At 42.1% G+C, this 16,951-nt stretch overlaps 1 protein-coding gene across 1 annotated transcript; it reads left to right on the top strand.

Annotated features, from left to right (window-relative positions):
* Positions 1 to 15,425: 15,425 nt before the first annotated feature.
* On the top strand, positions 15,426 to 15,778 carry LOC105270119 (uncharacterized; the record flags this gene model as incomplete). Its single annotated transcript, XM_011310843.1, is given in 2 exon segments — positions 15,426 to 15,534; positions 15,602 to 15,778. A coding segment is annotated over 1 exon segment (169 nt), but the record flags the coding sequence as incomplete, so codon positions are not given.
* Positions 15,779 to 16,951: the final 1,173 nt, after the last annotated feature.

The raw sequence follows: 16,951 nt of genomic DNA, 5'->3' as shown, positions 1-16,951 counted from the left end.
ACAACCACTGTATAAATTCACAAATTAACATCCTTGCATCGGTTGCTTTGCATGTAACACTTGCCTCGGATATTTGTGTAAATTAGTTAAAATGTTCGCCGATTATTTTTTCTTAATTTTTAACTCGTTTAATCCTTCGATCCTCGAAGTATCCGACACCTTCCATGCAATCAATTCCCGCGAATAACGGCCTCTCGGGGATCAAAGGTGTTCAGAGTAGCTGCAGTAATTATCAATCCCACTCTTGATTATAACTTCGGCTACATACGCACACGAGTCAAACACACATTTCAAATTATGACGAGCTTTTTCCTGCCAGCGACGCGAATGAGAAAGGTCAGACTTTCCGAGACAAAATTTATCTTGACAGCGATTACAATTAATTTTCTTACTTCAGAGGGCATTACAGTCTCGTTGCAGAGTTGCATTTTATAATAATCATTCACCTATCTTAACAGATCTGCGTTTTGTAAGCTTTCACCTCCGGTGAATTCTGTTGTAACGATTACATGTTTATGTGTGCCATTACAATTGCATTGTTCGAGTGATAAATATTGACGAGTGTTGAAATGCACGTGTCACTCTTCATATCCTTTCCCTGGCCCGTTGTAAATTAATTATCCAACCCACGGGCCTCTCACTCACGGAGCTGAAGCTCATTGTAACATATACATCAGCCAACAAGAGACATCTCTTAAATAATATTGATATGTACAGGCCGGTGACGCCCGCAAAATACGGTAATGGGCCAATAGCCGGTTACTCATTATGTCGACTTGGCAATCACCGGTAATTATTCGCTTCTTCAGCGATTACCGGACCACTGGCGACACCTACATACACCGAGATAGATATGCGTGAGCGTTAATCACACCGCCACGGAAAGAGAGACTCAAAAATGTACTCTAATTATTCACCCGACGGCCCGGGAGAAGCAGGAAGAGGAAAAGAGGCATAAAAGAGTGAATAAAAAAAAGTTGGAGAGAAAAAAGGTATAATGAATCGCGTGAAGATTATTAATGCCCGACTCTCTCTCCGCGCGGCAGTGGGCGCGACGAGGACAGCCCATATCCCTGTAAATTAGAGAAATTCATTAAGCATTTAGCATTTACTGTCTACGGTTTTAACACACACGCATCTCCCCTCATCTCCGGGGAGTTCTCTTTCTCTCAGCCCAGTGTCTCAGGGATAACATTCCAATGAGAGGAGAGGGTACACCAAACGCAACCCAACCAGTTTGTGTCGGCGCGGCCATATAATATCTTAATCTGACGATCTTATCGCGCGCATTAAGATGGGAATATATGGAAGTGGCTTTAGTGTCCCATAAATTAAGATTAGTCAGTCGGCACTTGCCATTAACATTTGCCATTACGGCTATTAACATTAATTATAGCCGGGCTTCCACGCTATAAACCACGAGGTTGCCCCTTTATCTCCGTGGATTTTTTTCAAATCATTTTTATTTTTATTATTATACACTCGACTCATTCCTTTTCCGTCTTTTTCCCATTTTTCAGTGAGGGAAGTTACTCAACACTTAATCGAGAATTTCTCTGGGTCTGTCGGAGATGTGCATGATCATTGCCTTTGAATTTTTTTTTTCTCCTCGAGAATTGTTTCTTTTTTCACACTTGCGTGCATCGGCCACTGGAGTTCGTGCCTTTCTCGCAATTTTTTTCTTCTTTTTAACTTTTTTTAACAGCTCACGAGTAAATCATAACTACTGGCTAGTGGCCTGGGATTTACTATTGCACAACTAAAACCCATCCACAGACTCACGCGGAGTGAGGTGACTTATCAGGCAATCTGCCATCAGCGCAATTTCAATTTCCAATGGAAACATTGTATTTCCCGTAATGACGTGTTTATACGTTTCGCACAATTTGAGTGACAGCTAACATTTTCGTAATGGATTTGTGCACGAGTGTCCGAGGGTAGAGTGAAAGGAGCGGTGACGGAGAGGTACGATGGATAAATTGAGAGAATTGAAAATGTGACGCAGACGGGGAGAGGTATAATTGAGATGAATTAAATGACGCATTAAGTATGTTATTAATTGTATCTCGTGATGGCTGATTCGGTCGTGACATTTATCCTTTGTATGTCGACGTGCTACCGTCTACCAGAGCTCCGTCTGCCCCTCGGCCAACTCAAATTTATTACCACATTTTTTTCTCCCGTCATTAGCATATATTCAAAATATATCTTAATTTTACGGTCGCATTTTAACCTACAGCCAGAGAGAGGGTATAACATTTAATATATGATCCTACGTCTGGATACTAATAAAACAAAAAAAAGACGGGTGAATAAAAAATATGATGATACACGAATAGTCGTTATGGATGGTTGTAAATGGGTGAGTTACAATTTTATAACTCTCTCGGGATGGTAAAATGTCATTTGATTCAATCATTCATCGGATTATGATAATTCAGAGATGACGTGTCAAGAGTTGGCTAATATTGGGAATATATTCGTCGTGTCAGAGTGGAAATAATCAATCGTATTTTTTTGAGACTGTAGGCAACGAGAATGTGTAAAAACATGGAATGACTGTGAAAGACATTATCAATATGCATAAAGCGTTGATAAGGGCAACGTATTACTCTTGTCAGAAATGTAACAAGAGTTACGTTTTACGGAGACCTGACGGCAAATTGAATTCGATACGCCGGCTTGTTAATTTTATTAGCAACTGGGATATCTAGTCCCGATAGTCCGAGTGTTGATCAAGATCGTAAATTGCGACAGAAGTTAATTGGAATGTGGTGAGTGAGTAGCAGCTCCACTGGATCTCACGATCGATCTAATTCCGGATGGTAGTTGGTGTGAATTTTTATGTTGGAAAAAATAAAATTCATTTCAGGGGGAAAAATTATTCATCAATGCGGTAATTGATCAACAAGACGAGATGAATAATGAAACGATTCGCATGACGGTTCAGAGTTCATTGGTTAAAGTCCATTGCTTAAAGTTCATTGGATAAATTCCATATACATTAAAAAATTCTCAGGTAAGTGGGGTAACCCCAATATACTAATTAATTATCGCAATGAATGGTAATCAGAAAGTTGTGGATTCGAAAATCATCGAGGTTTCGTTGGGAATGGACACGCCATGATTCTCACGGTTGAAAACATTTTTTTTTTAATTCGTTACCGCCCGTTTCTTGCAGAAATCGATTCGGGAACAAATTTATTCATCATTACAGGGGTTATTATGAGGTGACCTGAATGATGATAGAATGATCAATACGGCGTTCTAGTAATGTCAAATGACTCGTGCTCTAGTTGAAGAATGATGATCAATATATTTATATGTGTGGATAAAACCAATGGTTAACATTGTAAATTAATAATCAGAAGGTTGTGAGTTCAAATCTCATCTGGCTTTCGCACATCCCATTGGTAATGTCAATGTCGGGAACTAAATCGTTGAATACCTTTTTTTCAGATCTGTACATTGACAGATCAATATATTTCTTGCAGGAATCGATATGAAAAAAAACATTATTCATTAATGCGGGAATTATTCCGCATTGAAGTGACCTCAATAATGATGAAGTGATTAATATGACGGTCTCGTAATTTCAAATGACTTGTACGCCAGTTAAAGATTAATTGTGGCAATCCATGTGTGGACAAGATCAGCGGTAAATGTGGTAACCCCCAGTAGACTCACTCATTACTGTAATGATTAATAATCAGAAGGTTGCGAGTTCATGCCTCATCTAGGTTTTAAACAAATTAATGTAATAGCACGATCCACGAAACGGATAATTGATATTCTTTAAATTTAATTCCAATAAATTACTGTTACAAATTTTCCTACTGGGAAAATCATTTATGAATGTAGTAATTATTCAATATTCAAGTGACCTCAATGAAGTTAGGATGATTAATACGATGATGAGGTAATTTCAAGTGACTCGTGTGTGCTGATTGAAAATTGGTGATCAATTGTCCATTGGCATGGCCAACTGGACTCACTGATTACGACAACAATCAGAAAGTTATAAGTGCGAATTCCATCTGGGTTTTACACTTTTTCTTGGAAATCGTTACCTAATGCACTGTGCAATCGAAGACTCTTATTTTCAGTTCATTACGATTAGTTTTTTTCCGCAGAAATCGATTCGAAGGGAAAAATGATTTATGAAGAGGGGCATTATTCAGTACGACGATGACCCCAATGATGATCGAATGATTGATGAAGCTTTGTGGTACGTTGATTGACTCGTATGCAGATCGAAAGTTGATTATCGACTAAATCCATATGCATGAAAAGATAAATGTTGTAACTCCTCCTGAACTCATTAATTACTGCTCCGATCAATAATCAGAAGGTTGTAACTTGAAGTTCTATTCGGGTTTGGTATATTTAATTGAGACTGGCAAAATGACGAACTCTTCGGATATTGTTAATCCATTAGTTTCCCCCGGTACCACCTCGCACATGAATATTTCCTCCTCACCAAATCTATTGAATGCTCATTTCAATTGAAGAACTGATGTTGCAAACTGTCATGCCAGCCACCTGTTAGCGCGCCGCGAGCCTTTCACCATTCTCATCAGGACAGCACCATTCGCCTAGGAACACGTGCACACGGCGACACTCCACCTGGGCACGTATGTGCCAAACTAAGTGGCATATTAAGTGGGAAAACATTTCGTTAGTATGTAGTCATGTTTCTGGTCACCATTGAAGACGTGTAACGACTCGATCCAAGCCCTAGATTGTCTCGATTACGTCGCAAGCTAGAGGTGAGTTGTCGCTTCTGAAATATTCAAAAGCCTCGTTTGTTAGATACACGGCGAATTATTGATGCATATTGAAAATTCAACGAGTTACAAATTAAGGTGCGGAAGGTATTGATGCAGCTCGTGTCAGGCATACTGATCACTCCACCAAGATATTTAATAATATTACGGAATGTAGTGTCATACTGTCAGATGAATAAGCTGAGAGGGGACAAGTTGTTCGTAGAACATACATTGAGGTTTCTCGTTCTCAGACCAGCAACGGGTAATAAAATACATTTTGTGGCACAGCTAACCCGACAGCCAATATGGCTTCCAACTTTACGATGGATGAAGTGGGACAGCCATACCCAATATGAAACACCAGCACATTGAAAGAATTACAGTGCAGTGAACAGAGACAAGTTGAATCATGCCGCCTTTCTTTCATATCCAATACGGCCTTACCTCATTATGTACAATGTCGACAGCCCTGTCGCAGCCAACATGAACAACATTATTTATGAGCTGTAAATCTCTTTAATGCCTATCCTTGACTTGGGTGTACGATCAAACTGGCTATTTCTCTCACCTCAATTTTTCCCTCATCTAGTCAGTACGGATAACTAGAGAAAGACTCAAAGAAATTGTTGGTGAGAATAAATCAGACGGTATACAGTTGGCGCTGTTGGAACACGTACAACAGTGGTTGGTACGCGTGATTCTCGTGCCCTGGCATCGGTACTTTTTCTTCTTCTGGCAGTTGGGGGAAGGACATTACGCGGTACGTGAAGGCTCTTCGACCAAAGAACTCCTTGACAAGGGAAACCGATGCGCAGAGAATCATTCAGCGTAGACATTACAAACCTGATAATGATCATGTGTTTCCACTTCTTGGTTTTGTTTTTAGTTTTTTTTTTTTGGGAGAGGCAAGCCCAGTGGCAAGTCCAACGGTGGATCCAGCAGACGCTTCAATTTTCTCGTTTGACCATACTCGCTTGAGTGACCACTCGATGGAATTTTATCAATGATCTGAAAGAGAGAAATTATCAATGCATTCCTCAGGGTACTTCGGCATTCGGACTGGTGGAGAAACCAGTGGATTAAAGAGTGGTGACTTCTGGGGGGGTCAGGTTGAGAAGCGGAGGGGCACTTGGAGATTCAGTGAAAACAGAAGCGGAATGGCCATCAAGGAGCAACTGACAGGGGGCGCGCTAGTTGACTTTGGATAGCCGGCAGGTCCTTCGCCAGTATATCCTCGAGCTAATTCATTGCGCGATTCGTGCTCAAAGGGGGCCCCGCTTTGGACACTGGCTTTCACCGACAAAGGAAGTTGTTTATCCTTACGCGACGCACCTTCAAGATGGCCGACGATCTCGTTCCCTCGGCAGTGGTCGTCCATCAATCAACCCCCGGGTAGACATTTCTGTGGTAAAAAGAGCCGCAATTACCTGTTCCTTTTTTTTCAATTCGACGTACCTTTGAATAGCAGTGAGGTAGCCGAAGGTCCAGGAAATATAGGACTGCTCGTGGAATGAAGAAGGCCTCGTCGGACGATTTGCTATCAGTCTGCTGAAATACCGGTAGTGGAGGTTGTAGATATCATTGAATGCGTCTTCATGAGGGAGATACCATATTATATGCTCACACTGCGATATCTCGATGCTTTGTATGCGCCAGCATTAAATCGGCAATTAAGAGGATAAAAGGCAGTGCTGCTGTCAGACTCTTGTCGGCAGTTGGATTCATGAGGACAACGGGGGGAAACCCAGATAATGTCAAACTCAAGGTGTGCTCGGCTGAGGGGTCGCACGTACTCTTACACCAAGCTAATGCGTTAATTTACCCTTCGTCACCAATGCCGCAATGAGATCCTAGGGTGGCGTGCACCACTGAGATAAGCTTTTTTCATCGTCACGCACAAAACTATCAGTACATCCAGAAAGATCGAAGAAATTATTACTGCTGAAATAATAGCTGGAACTTTATAAATTGGGAGTAAATATGCGAACAAAAGGAAACCATTCAAGGAACTTCTCGAGATGATTTATTTTATCTCTCACAGAATCACTCATGCCGCCTGAATTCATCTTGTATAAAAATTCAATCAATATTCGAGGAGTAATAGAAGTAACAAGTCTACTTTTCAGAGATATTTTTCCAACCTTACAGTCTAAGGAAATCCCTCTGATCAGCCCATACCTACTTTGCACAGGTATTTCCGAGACTGTTTCCATGTCAACTGACTCTAAGCAGCTTTCAACACTTAAGAGGAGTACTTGGAGTACTCGTTCGTCTGCGTCTAACTGTAATCGCCTTCATCGACTTGCGAATACTTGACAGATTTCAAAGAGGAAGACATGTTGTGACACGTATTGGCTGCTCCACTCCTACATCTCCAACGAAATTAATTCCGTAGTATCATGTGTATTGCTACCGTAGGAAATTAACGAATGTGATTTACGATTAAACTGTTAAAGCAATTGGCCAACAAAAGAAATGGAGAATAGCGACTGCTGGTGCGACCGGTGGCGAGTTGGATGTATCGCGAATACTCGTATTGGATGTAATACCGTGGGGGGAGGATGGGGGGCAGCCCCTGACGACTGTATCGTGGTACGTGCTGGTGCCCCCACCGATGCCGTCATAAATCAGTGTAATTAAAATGCCTGCCGGAGAATAAATGATGGCAGGACAATCCCCGAGCCCGGTGGTGCAGTGGTCGACCACTGGCGCTACTCTCCGTCTCTCTTTGACTCCAAGTGTCGTTTCAATACGATGCGCAAGTCGGCGCACGTGCGTTTCCCCAACGTGGGAACCATTCAATTCGTAATTATAAATTGTTCCAATCGACTGACGTAATGCAAAGGGGGGGGAAGAAAAATGCCGAAATAATTATTGAAATTCAGCTCGTGTTTCGGAGAATTCCGGGGAGCGTCCGTTGCTGCTTGAGAAGATTATCATAATTTCGGATGACATTCCTCGGGCAGCGGTGGCCAGTCCCTCAAGGAGTTATCGGCATTCCCTGCCTACATCCTTTATATTTCTTCTTCCATGGAGTGTACTTAATTCTATTCCCCTCGGACAACACAAACCGCACACTGTTAACATAAAAATCATGCGATGCTTTGAGCATCACATCTGCTAGTATTTGGCGCATCGCTCTTGGTTTAACAAAAAAAATTCACCTCGAGTGTATTGGGAGCATGGAATTTCCGTGGTACAAGAAAAATACGTTGCTCGTTAGTTAGTATGTTGGAGAACAGGACACTAAAGAGCCGTGATTGATGATACTCCCTGGCTCGTTACACGGGGTTGTCGTGTAAGAATATATACACCTGCCGGGAATCACACCGTACGCAACAGAACAGCATTTCCTCCTAACTTTCATCCATATTGTGGTATCACGAGAGGCGTTGTATAGAGGCATAAAGCCATCGGCATAAAAACTGTCAGCGGTTAGCCGTCTTACGGATCATGCTGGAGCCATATAAAGTCAACGGGTTTCCAGTTCTCTTCATTCTTCAGCAATTCGAGACACCACCATCAAGGAACATCACTTTTTACACCAGTGCTAAATTTCGCCATTAAATTCGAGATTAAATTCCGGAGATAATCAGCGATTTCAGACTAGTTTCTTAATTGTGATGTAATCATTGAGGATATTTTCACCAATTTTCTGGCGCAGCTGATGCTGATCGCCAGCTCATCTGTCTTCAATCTCCTTCCTCTCGCACGCACACCATTCTCACCTCTCTGGCATCCCAAACAAGCGCTAATTACAGTCGGTGAGGTGAGCCACGTCCTCAATTCATTTGTATTGGTGCAAGCGTGCGTGCTGCGTGACGAGTGATGGCCACGCAAGATACCTCATTCATGACTTTATTACGTTCATGTCTGCCGCAACACAAATGCACCTCTCGAGCCGGATTTTGTATCACCCCATCCCTCTTGGACTGAATTTCTCAAGTACTTTCATCACCAGTCGCAAAATCAATAGAGCACCAACTGTCCCGCAAACTGAAGTATTCCCAAGAGGATCTATCATCAGACCCCATCAATCGATGAAAGACGGGATGAAAAAACAAAAGGGCAGAAGCTGTCGCGTCGCTCACGTCATCCTTTCCCAGTCAACAATAACACGGTTTTTGTCAGCGGGGATGAGGTAAGATATTCCATGAATAAAAGTTGTCGTAATGACAACCCTGGGAGGCCACATTTGAATAGCATATGCGTAACGCTTCGGGTGTTGCCCTCCCTTTATCTTTTATTGCTTGTATTTTTGTAACCCATTTTGACCGAGTGGGACAGGCTTCATAAAATTATAACTATACACTCACGATGCCGGTGTTACATCCCGTCCTCATGCATTTTTCAGAGCTTCAGGTCTGACAGAGTCAACGAAGGACGTCCCATCGTTCCATTCTATACCATGAAATAAAATGTACAATACCGCCAATACCGGAATTAAGGTGTGTGTTACGTAAATAAATCCATCAAGTGTCACGGATATTCGAGGGTGAATATGGCTGATGTGCACTGGAAAATCACACAGGAATAAATGAAGCTTAATGATGAAGAGTCAGACAGACGTACCAGTGGAGCGATCCATCGGGAGTTACAGGGAAAAAAAAAAAGAAGGAACGGGTCACTCGTCCCCACGTCTGTGTCGTGTCTCATCAATGTCAGACCGATGGAAGCTCATTATCTTCACGTCTGTCATAGCAAATGCCATTATTGCGGAGAAAGATGGTAGTGCGCTCACGTCTGTCACTCAACCGTCATCGGGGTGTATCCATCGTCAATTTCATCCAGAAATCATATCACCAACAACTGTATCATCTGTGCATCAAGTTATTCAAGTTGTTTGAATATTTACGATTGAGGGAATTTATAAGGCTTGCGTGAGCCAATCAGAGGTAACAGGCAAGAAGATCTTTATGAGCTTACCCGTGATGACGACGATAGTGGTCGTCTCCTTTGGCTTCTCCTAATGGCTGGCTGATACAATCTTTACACTCTTCAGCTGTGAGAAGGATGAAGGAGGGCGCTGTGAGGGCAAGCTCCCTGTGATGTCTCGGTGTTTTTCGTGGCGTTGTGATTCATTATGCGGCTTCTCGTTGTCTCAGTTGAAAATAATGGCAAGACATGCCACCCCTCTTCAACTTATTTCACTGTGATTATCTCAGGTAGATAGCGTCGACAAATGTGCATGGGCCCTGCCACCACGATTTACTGGTGAAGACAAAGGAATAAAACAACAGAAAGAGTATAAGGCGATATTAACACGCTCGTGTATTAATTTGGAGATTGTATATCTCAGTGAGGATTGATATTCCGATAACAAGAAATAAATAAATTAATTCAGTGATGGTGGATTTTTGTTATCTTGATTGGTTAAATCATCCGGTTGTTTACTACGGTGGAAATCCCAGACAGTCATTGAGTCAATGCTATAAACATCCGTCAACATCATCAGGTACGGTACAGTTAGTTGAGGCGTCTCTTCAGATATTGTATTTTCAGGTTTTTTATCATCATAAAAATCATAAAACTACAATTTCAACAGAAACAACGACACTATCATGAGATTGAATGAAATAAAGCTAAATAAAATGACAACGGTAAATAATCTCCGTGCGCTTAATTGTTATCACGAGAGTATGGGGATATGGTGGGTGGGAAATCAGTTTGGCAATTCGCTTGCTCATAATCAAAGCCACTATCAAAATTGACGTTGGCACATGAAATTTGCTGGTACCACAGAAATGGACATAACGTTTGCCGTCAGTTGCTGTAATACGTAAATCACCATACATTTGGTGTGACGGTTAACTGCGAATGCTGTGCCGAGGTACCAAAGTGATCAGCCATCCAAGGGGTCGCAAAACGAGATGGAGAGATCCTTTAATGTGCAATAAGCCTATGAGAGAGCACGTAGGAAGATAGCTATACCCCGAAAATCCATGGGTACTCTCATGCTGTACTAGCCTGGCGTTGTCGCAATGGCACTACCGTTTGATTTACGGAGGTTGCACAACGAGAGCGAGAGGACACTCTCTCGGTGAAGCCAACGTCGTGTTTACGTTTATGGCACTGTAGTACTCACTCACTTTCAACCTGTCTCACTCCAACAATGTTGGAGTTTCTGCGAGAGTATGAACCATGTGTGGACCAGCCTCGAGAAGGATGCGGACAGCGTCGTTTCGTGTCACCGGAAATGACGATCGTCAATCATAGAAGCCTGTCCTGCTTTTGCTAACTCCATAGGTATGCTTATTGTACATCAGTTTACTGACCGCCAGTGCACCACTCTCCGGCTAGCGACGTTTTCCATTTCCAAGAGAGGGAACACCAGATATTCCCTCAATAAACTCTCGTCATCAAATTCATCAGGCTATTTCGGGGAGAGTACAAATGAGATGTGAAGATGATAGTCTCAGCATCTCCTGGAAATTTTTCTGGATATTCAGCAATCTTTCATCTTCCATAAGGTATTTTACTAAATTTTCCCAGGATATTTCACTGAATTTTCTTCGGGGAGACGATCTCAAAGTTCTAGCAAGTGAACTTCTGTTATTAAATCCCTGGGAAAATTTTAAAGAAAAGACCTTGAAGACCTTAATTACGTCCACAGGAATTTAATCAACATTTTCAGCACACCAATAGTGTCATGAAAGGATGAAGTTGCTTCAAACGATTGGCATGTGATCGTGATATGCAGGATCTGACCCTGCAGTTATTGACAACATCCTGTATAGGATATTTACCACAATTTTCCCTAGGTCATTTTGCTGGTTTTTTTTTTGTGGGGAGAGGAAAGCATTGTGAACGTTCCAGTGAATGAACTCCTGCCATTAGATCCCTCCGACAATCTAAAAGAAAGAGCATCAATCACATTCACGGAAACCTGATCACCGTTTCTCGTTGACAAACACAAACTGACAGTCAACAATTCATTACAATTCGACCTTTCCAGGAAGAAAGATTAATTGAACATTGCTCGTGATAGCAATCTTTCCGTGTGAGAAGTCAAACGTGCGTGTCGGCTGAGTATTGTACTCGAGCGTGCTGCGTTATACGTATTATTTCTTATTTTATATTTTTTTAACTTCCATCCATAAATTCCACCCGCATTTCACGCGATGCCATGAACTCCCAGCACTGGCAAGCAGCATGGAGCAGTGTATATATTCAACTTTACGATTTCATTTACGACGAGAATTAGTGCAGAGAGCGGAAGAGAGAGACGATATGGAGTTCCCCCTCTCTCCCTTCCGCTAAATGAATTTTTATTCCACCATTAGCATAAATATTATTTAAACAGTAATACGGCATTTGGATGGAAAGCGTAGAATTTATGGTGGTGAGATATACAGTCATAGGGGAGTGTTAATGCCTGAAATCGCCTCAGCACATCAAACTCCCCCCTCCAAGGGTTCAACCAATTTCCATGGGGAATACCTAGAGTAGTTATCGCCATTAAAATATGTCACACAAACCGTGAAAATCAATTAACCAACAGTGAACCTGACAATTTGCCCACTCATTTGCATCCTAATGACCGGCATTAATTGTGGCGCGGTAGAATGTGGAGTCAGTAGGCAAAGAACTTCCATAATTGCTCAAAGGTAAATTACCGGAGAATGAGGTCTCAGTGGGGTCATGCGTGACTCTACGTACACCTCTAATACTAGAATACCATTTTCTCGTCCAACCGTATAACACATAATCCACACATAACCAACGTTGTGCCACCCTTTTTCGGTGGGGATTATAACGAGAGTTATAGGAAGCGGGGCCTCTGCATTAATCACTCGTTGCTTGTTATATATCCACCTCCTCCGGCAGTTATATCCTCATGCCATTTACGATCTGACGATAGTACCTTCCAAGCCCAAAGAGCCGCACACCGGCTTCATATACCTCCGGGGCTTTTCCCCGTTTACAAGATGAGGATCAGGAGGTGGAGAATGGGGATGACTCGCTCGTATCTTTCACCCAGAGTTCATAACCATAATCATCTGAGATTACGGGGTAACTCTTGTTTGTGTACGTGTATTTTGTGGTGGTTTTCATAAGAGCCTCGTTTAGCGCACAAGCTGGAGGTAACCCAAAGTATACACTGGTACCATCTCTACCTCACCAGAACACCAGCAACACCACCATAAATCATGAAACCGGGGTAAATTAATTCTCCTCACTGCTCATTCCCTTCACGAGCACCAATGGATTTGACATTTTACAAGGCACCGATCGCTCTTTCGTCGAGGGGGTCAAGCAGGGTTGTCAGATCATGAGGATTAGGAGGAGTGGAGAAGGAGTGGTGCAATTGCCTCCGAGCGACCATCACAGTGGCAACCTTGCTAATTCAATCCTTACAGACCCGGGGGATTTTGCGCCGACGGGGATTGTGTGGTTCGATGGCTTGGATTCGAGGGAGCGGGTGAAGATTGTGATGTAGCTGAGTTCATCACGTCTTCCCTGACTTGGTCAGGATGTACGCTAGCTCGGGATAACCGGATATCTGGCGTCCAGAGCTTCCGAAGGTGGTATCCCACATCGATCTCTCGAGGTGGAGAATATCCGAAGATGGAACCAGTTCAGTTAATCCTATTGCTAGCCAACGGGCCGAGGACTCGGATGAGGGCAGAGAGAGCTATCGCTCCACGCCTCGGTGAATCGTGTTGCTTGCAAAGTATTGGTGATTAATTCTGAAGAGGAGATGACCTTGTTGGTCAAGAGTCAATTCGTGGGAGAATTATTTTTCAAGAGCTAGATTTCAACCAGCCTTCAGATTTATCAGTCTGATACTATCATTTTTTTTTCATTTTTTGTAAACATCAATTTATTTTTTGTCAATGCATTCACTATTGCAAATAGTGGATAATATTCATATACTATTGTCACATAAATGCCTGTGGTTAACGTTATCAATAAATACTCAGGCTGTCACTCTTCATTGTAGCAGATAGTGCTTCACACAATCGCGCGATAAAAAGGCGTAAAAAAGTAATAAAAGAAAAAACTAGAGTGTGACTAATTTCATGAGAACAAAAAAGGTGCTTGAGCTGATACGGCTATCACTCGAAATTGTCAAGACACCGCTTGAATGTCATGCAGCGTCAACGGCCCATGGAAAAAAATTCCAAATTCAATGGTGAGTATAGATAAAATAAACTCTCGACAAATCCCTGATCCCCCATGAAAGCTCCCACAATCTCTCGACCCAGTTACCACCGCAAATTGATACATTCCCATGCATCACCCCCGCCGAAAGAATTCAAACAAGATTTTCCCCTCAGTTGAAAAGTCCTCAAAAGGACATTTGTCGCTCGCCAGACATGGCATGCAGGTTAGACAGAGTTGACACGCCGGATCGTGCAGAGCCCTGACAGACTGTCAAGCACGAACCGAGGCGTGTACTCACTCCGACAGACGTTTTCTCATTTTCTCTATTTACGTTGCGACGACGCGAGTGGATAATATCTCCCGAAAAACCCTCTCTCACCAATCTCTCTCTCTCCCCCATCCACCATTTTGCATTCAGCATTCTGTTATCTCTCTCTCTCCATCTCGGGGAGAAAAACAAAAATGCTGCACGAAATGGCAGCCGCGCAGTGTGTCATTTCGCGTCAACTCTCGTTTGTCGCTACTCTTGCAATCACCACCAAAGGCACCTCGTGCCAACCCTTAACCAAAAAACGGACCCCATGTGGCTTCGAGAATATCACGCATACGTGTCTCCAACTCCACGCCAAGACCCTTCAACAAACTCTTAATCCATTTTTACGTAACCCCATTATACACCCCTGTCTCAACCACTTTGGACTGAATGAGGGGGGCTATATGTGCGGCTTTGGATTATCCTGTCGGTGTGAATTATTGCGTGATTTCTGGACCTCGGTTGATCAGACCACCGGGCTTTCGGTGAATTCGTCCCGAGTGATTTCATTCTGGAAAAATCAACTCAAATAAAATCATCTCTTGCTGCTTGCTGCTCTTACTCGAGAGCGAGTAATAATAATAAATAATAATAATAATAATAGAGATAATAATGATTTTTGTTGTGATTGCCTTTACAGCGAGCGATATAAACGCGAAATTTTTTATACTAAAATCCCGTTAGACTTGCCCTCTTCTTCTATCTGCGGGTTTAAAGGTATAAACGACAATCCATGATTTCGTCCTACAAGTAATTGAATTCCTTAAAAAATGAAACAGAAAATGAAATTTCGCTCGTCTCCGAATTAGCTGTGAAAAAAAGCGAGCGCATGGTGGGGTAGCTCCATATAGTCAGATTCGCTTCCCCTACAGCCCCAAGGACGCGCTACAACGGGAGTCTAGTGTAGTTTAAAAAAATGGGATTATGGTTTTTCAATTGAAAAATCCACAGGTGGTGGGACGAGACGAGTAATTGCGGGATTAAATCACAAGATAACTGATCGTGAAGATTAACTCCGGGGAAGAGACTTTTAATGAGGTGAGATTGATTTAATTGCGTCACAGTTCACTTTACTTCACTGTTGAAGACAGTTGGATAAACAGAATATTCGCATTGGGGAATCACTGCGTCTGTCTTTGTCTCCGGAGTTCCCCGGGATGAGTCTGTGCAGGTCTTTGAGGTCTTGCGATATTGCGGTTCTTCATTTAACTGATAAGCCTCGCGCATTCGCACGGGTATTCCCCGGATTGTGGATGCGCTGTGAATGCTGGTGAGATCATTTGAGTATATAAGGAGACGGTCTGATAGGAAATGTCAGTCGTTACCGATCTATCGAAACGAATTGTAAGTACTTTGTGGGTGTCTTGGATAGTGTTGATTTTTAATTGAGAATTCATTGATAATTTCTCAGGAGCAATCATGAAATTCACCGCTGTCTTGTTGTTCCTCGTTGCGGTCATCATGGCTGTTGCTGGTTCTCCATTCGTGGATAAGCACAGGAGACCGGGCAATGGGGGAATCCCAACATTCCCTGGACAAGGACCCTTCAATCCTAAGCTGCCATCTGGGCCGTGGGGCAAACCTGGAAGTGAGTACTTTGTATTCATTAAATTAAACTTTTCGGAATCACTGAGAAAACCCCTTCCGTCGTTCACCCGGTGAGAAATAAATTGGAGGAATTACGAGAGAATTGCGTAATTCCGATGTGAACTATTTTATGTTGAAAATAATTTTAAAATTTTGTTTAAAAATTCAACTTTATTGACATTGAATTTTTATTTGAATATGAGACTTCAGACACGACTGGTAGTAATTTTCGAAAGAATGACTAGAATTTATCGATTTTTTTTGAAAGTCCGTGAAATTTCAAATTTTTTTTTTGATAATTAACACCATCCGAATCATTCAACTTGTCTACAAAAATGGATATTAAAATTTAATCTCAATACGATATATCATTGACTATATGAAGATAATGAATAATAATTATGAATAATCAATTACCCCCTAAATAAATTAAGTTCGCATAGAGTATTGGCATTGATGAGTACCACTGATCAATAATTAATTACTAACATTAATTAATTCTTCCAGGAAATTGAATAACAACCACTATGGACCCCTACCTTAGCTGAACAAACTCACCAAAAACTCATTGCTGTATTTAACTAAATAAAATCACATCTATTCCAATAAAATAATTATTTCATAATTATTTATGTAAAAAATTTGTCATTTTGCATTTTTTTCAGTTTCACACGGAATACCCCTTAATTACCGAAAACCGGATAATTCCGGGGAAAGACAGATTTTGTCTCATCAAATCACACCTAAAAGCCCATTTAAAAAAAACGGTCCATTGTTCATCGAATGTATGACAAACTAATTTGACACATGAATCCCACCGAGGTGTACAGAGGCAACGACAGTAAAGGAACACGTTACGTCGCCTCGTATGACATTATCCAGTGACGAGGGCGAGTGTGTGTCCCTGGTACTCATCTCCTCCGCCTTTTTTTTTTGCCATTTTTTATTCTCCACCGAAACCCAATTCACCCAAGCACAGCGAGTGCATATTGTTTTTAGGCGTTAATGTGGTTGGACGTCTGTCAGATGGGAGTTCTACCGTTAAAAAATGTGAAACTCACTCGCCGACTGACGGCTTCTCTAACGAGGATGTATCGCGGCTGTCTTGCACGCCCACCGCGCCTGTCCATTCGCTAATCATTTTTTTTTCCCATATGGACCACCTCTCCACGGC

This window comes from Fopius arisanus, unplaced genomic scaffold, assembly GCF_000806365.1.
Source record: "Fopius arisanus strain USDA-PBARC FA_bdor unplaced genomic scaffold, ASM80636v1 scaffold00078, whole genome shotgun sequence".
Taxonomy (NCBI): domain Eukaryota; kingdom Metazoa; phylum Arthropoda; class Insecta; order Hymenoptera; family Braconidae; genus Fopius; species Fopius arisanus.
Note: the sequence above shows the minus strand (reverse complement) of the source record. Positions and strands in the feature narration are given on the sequence as shown.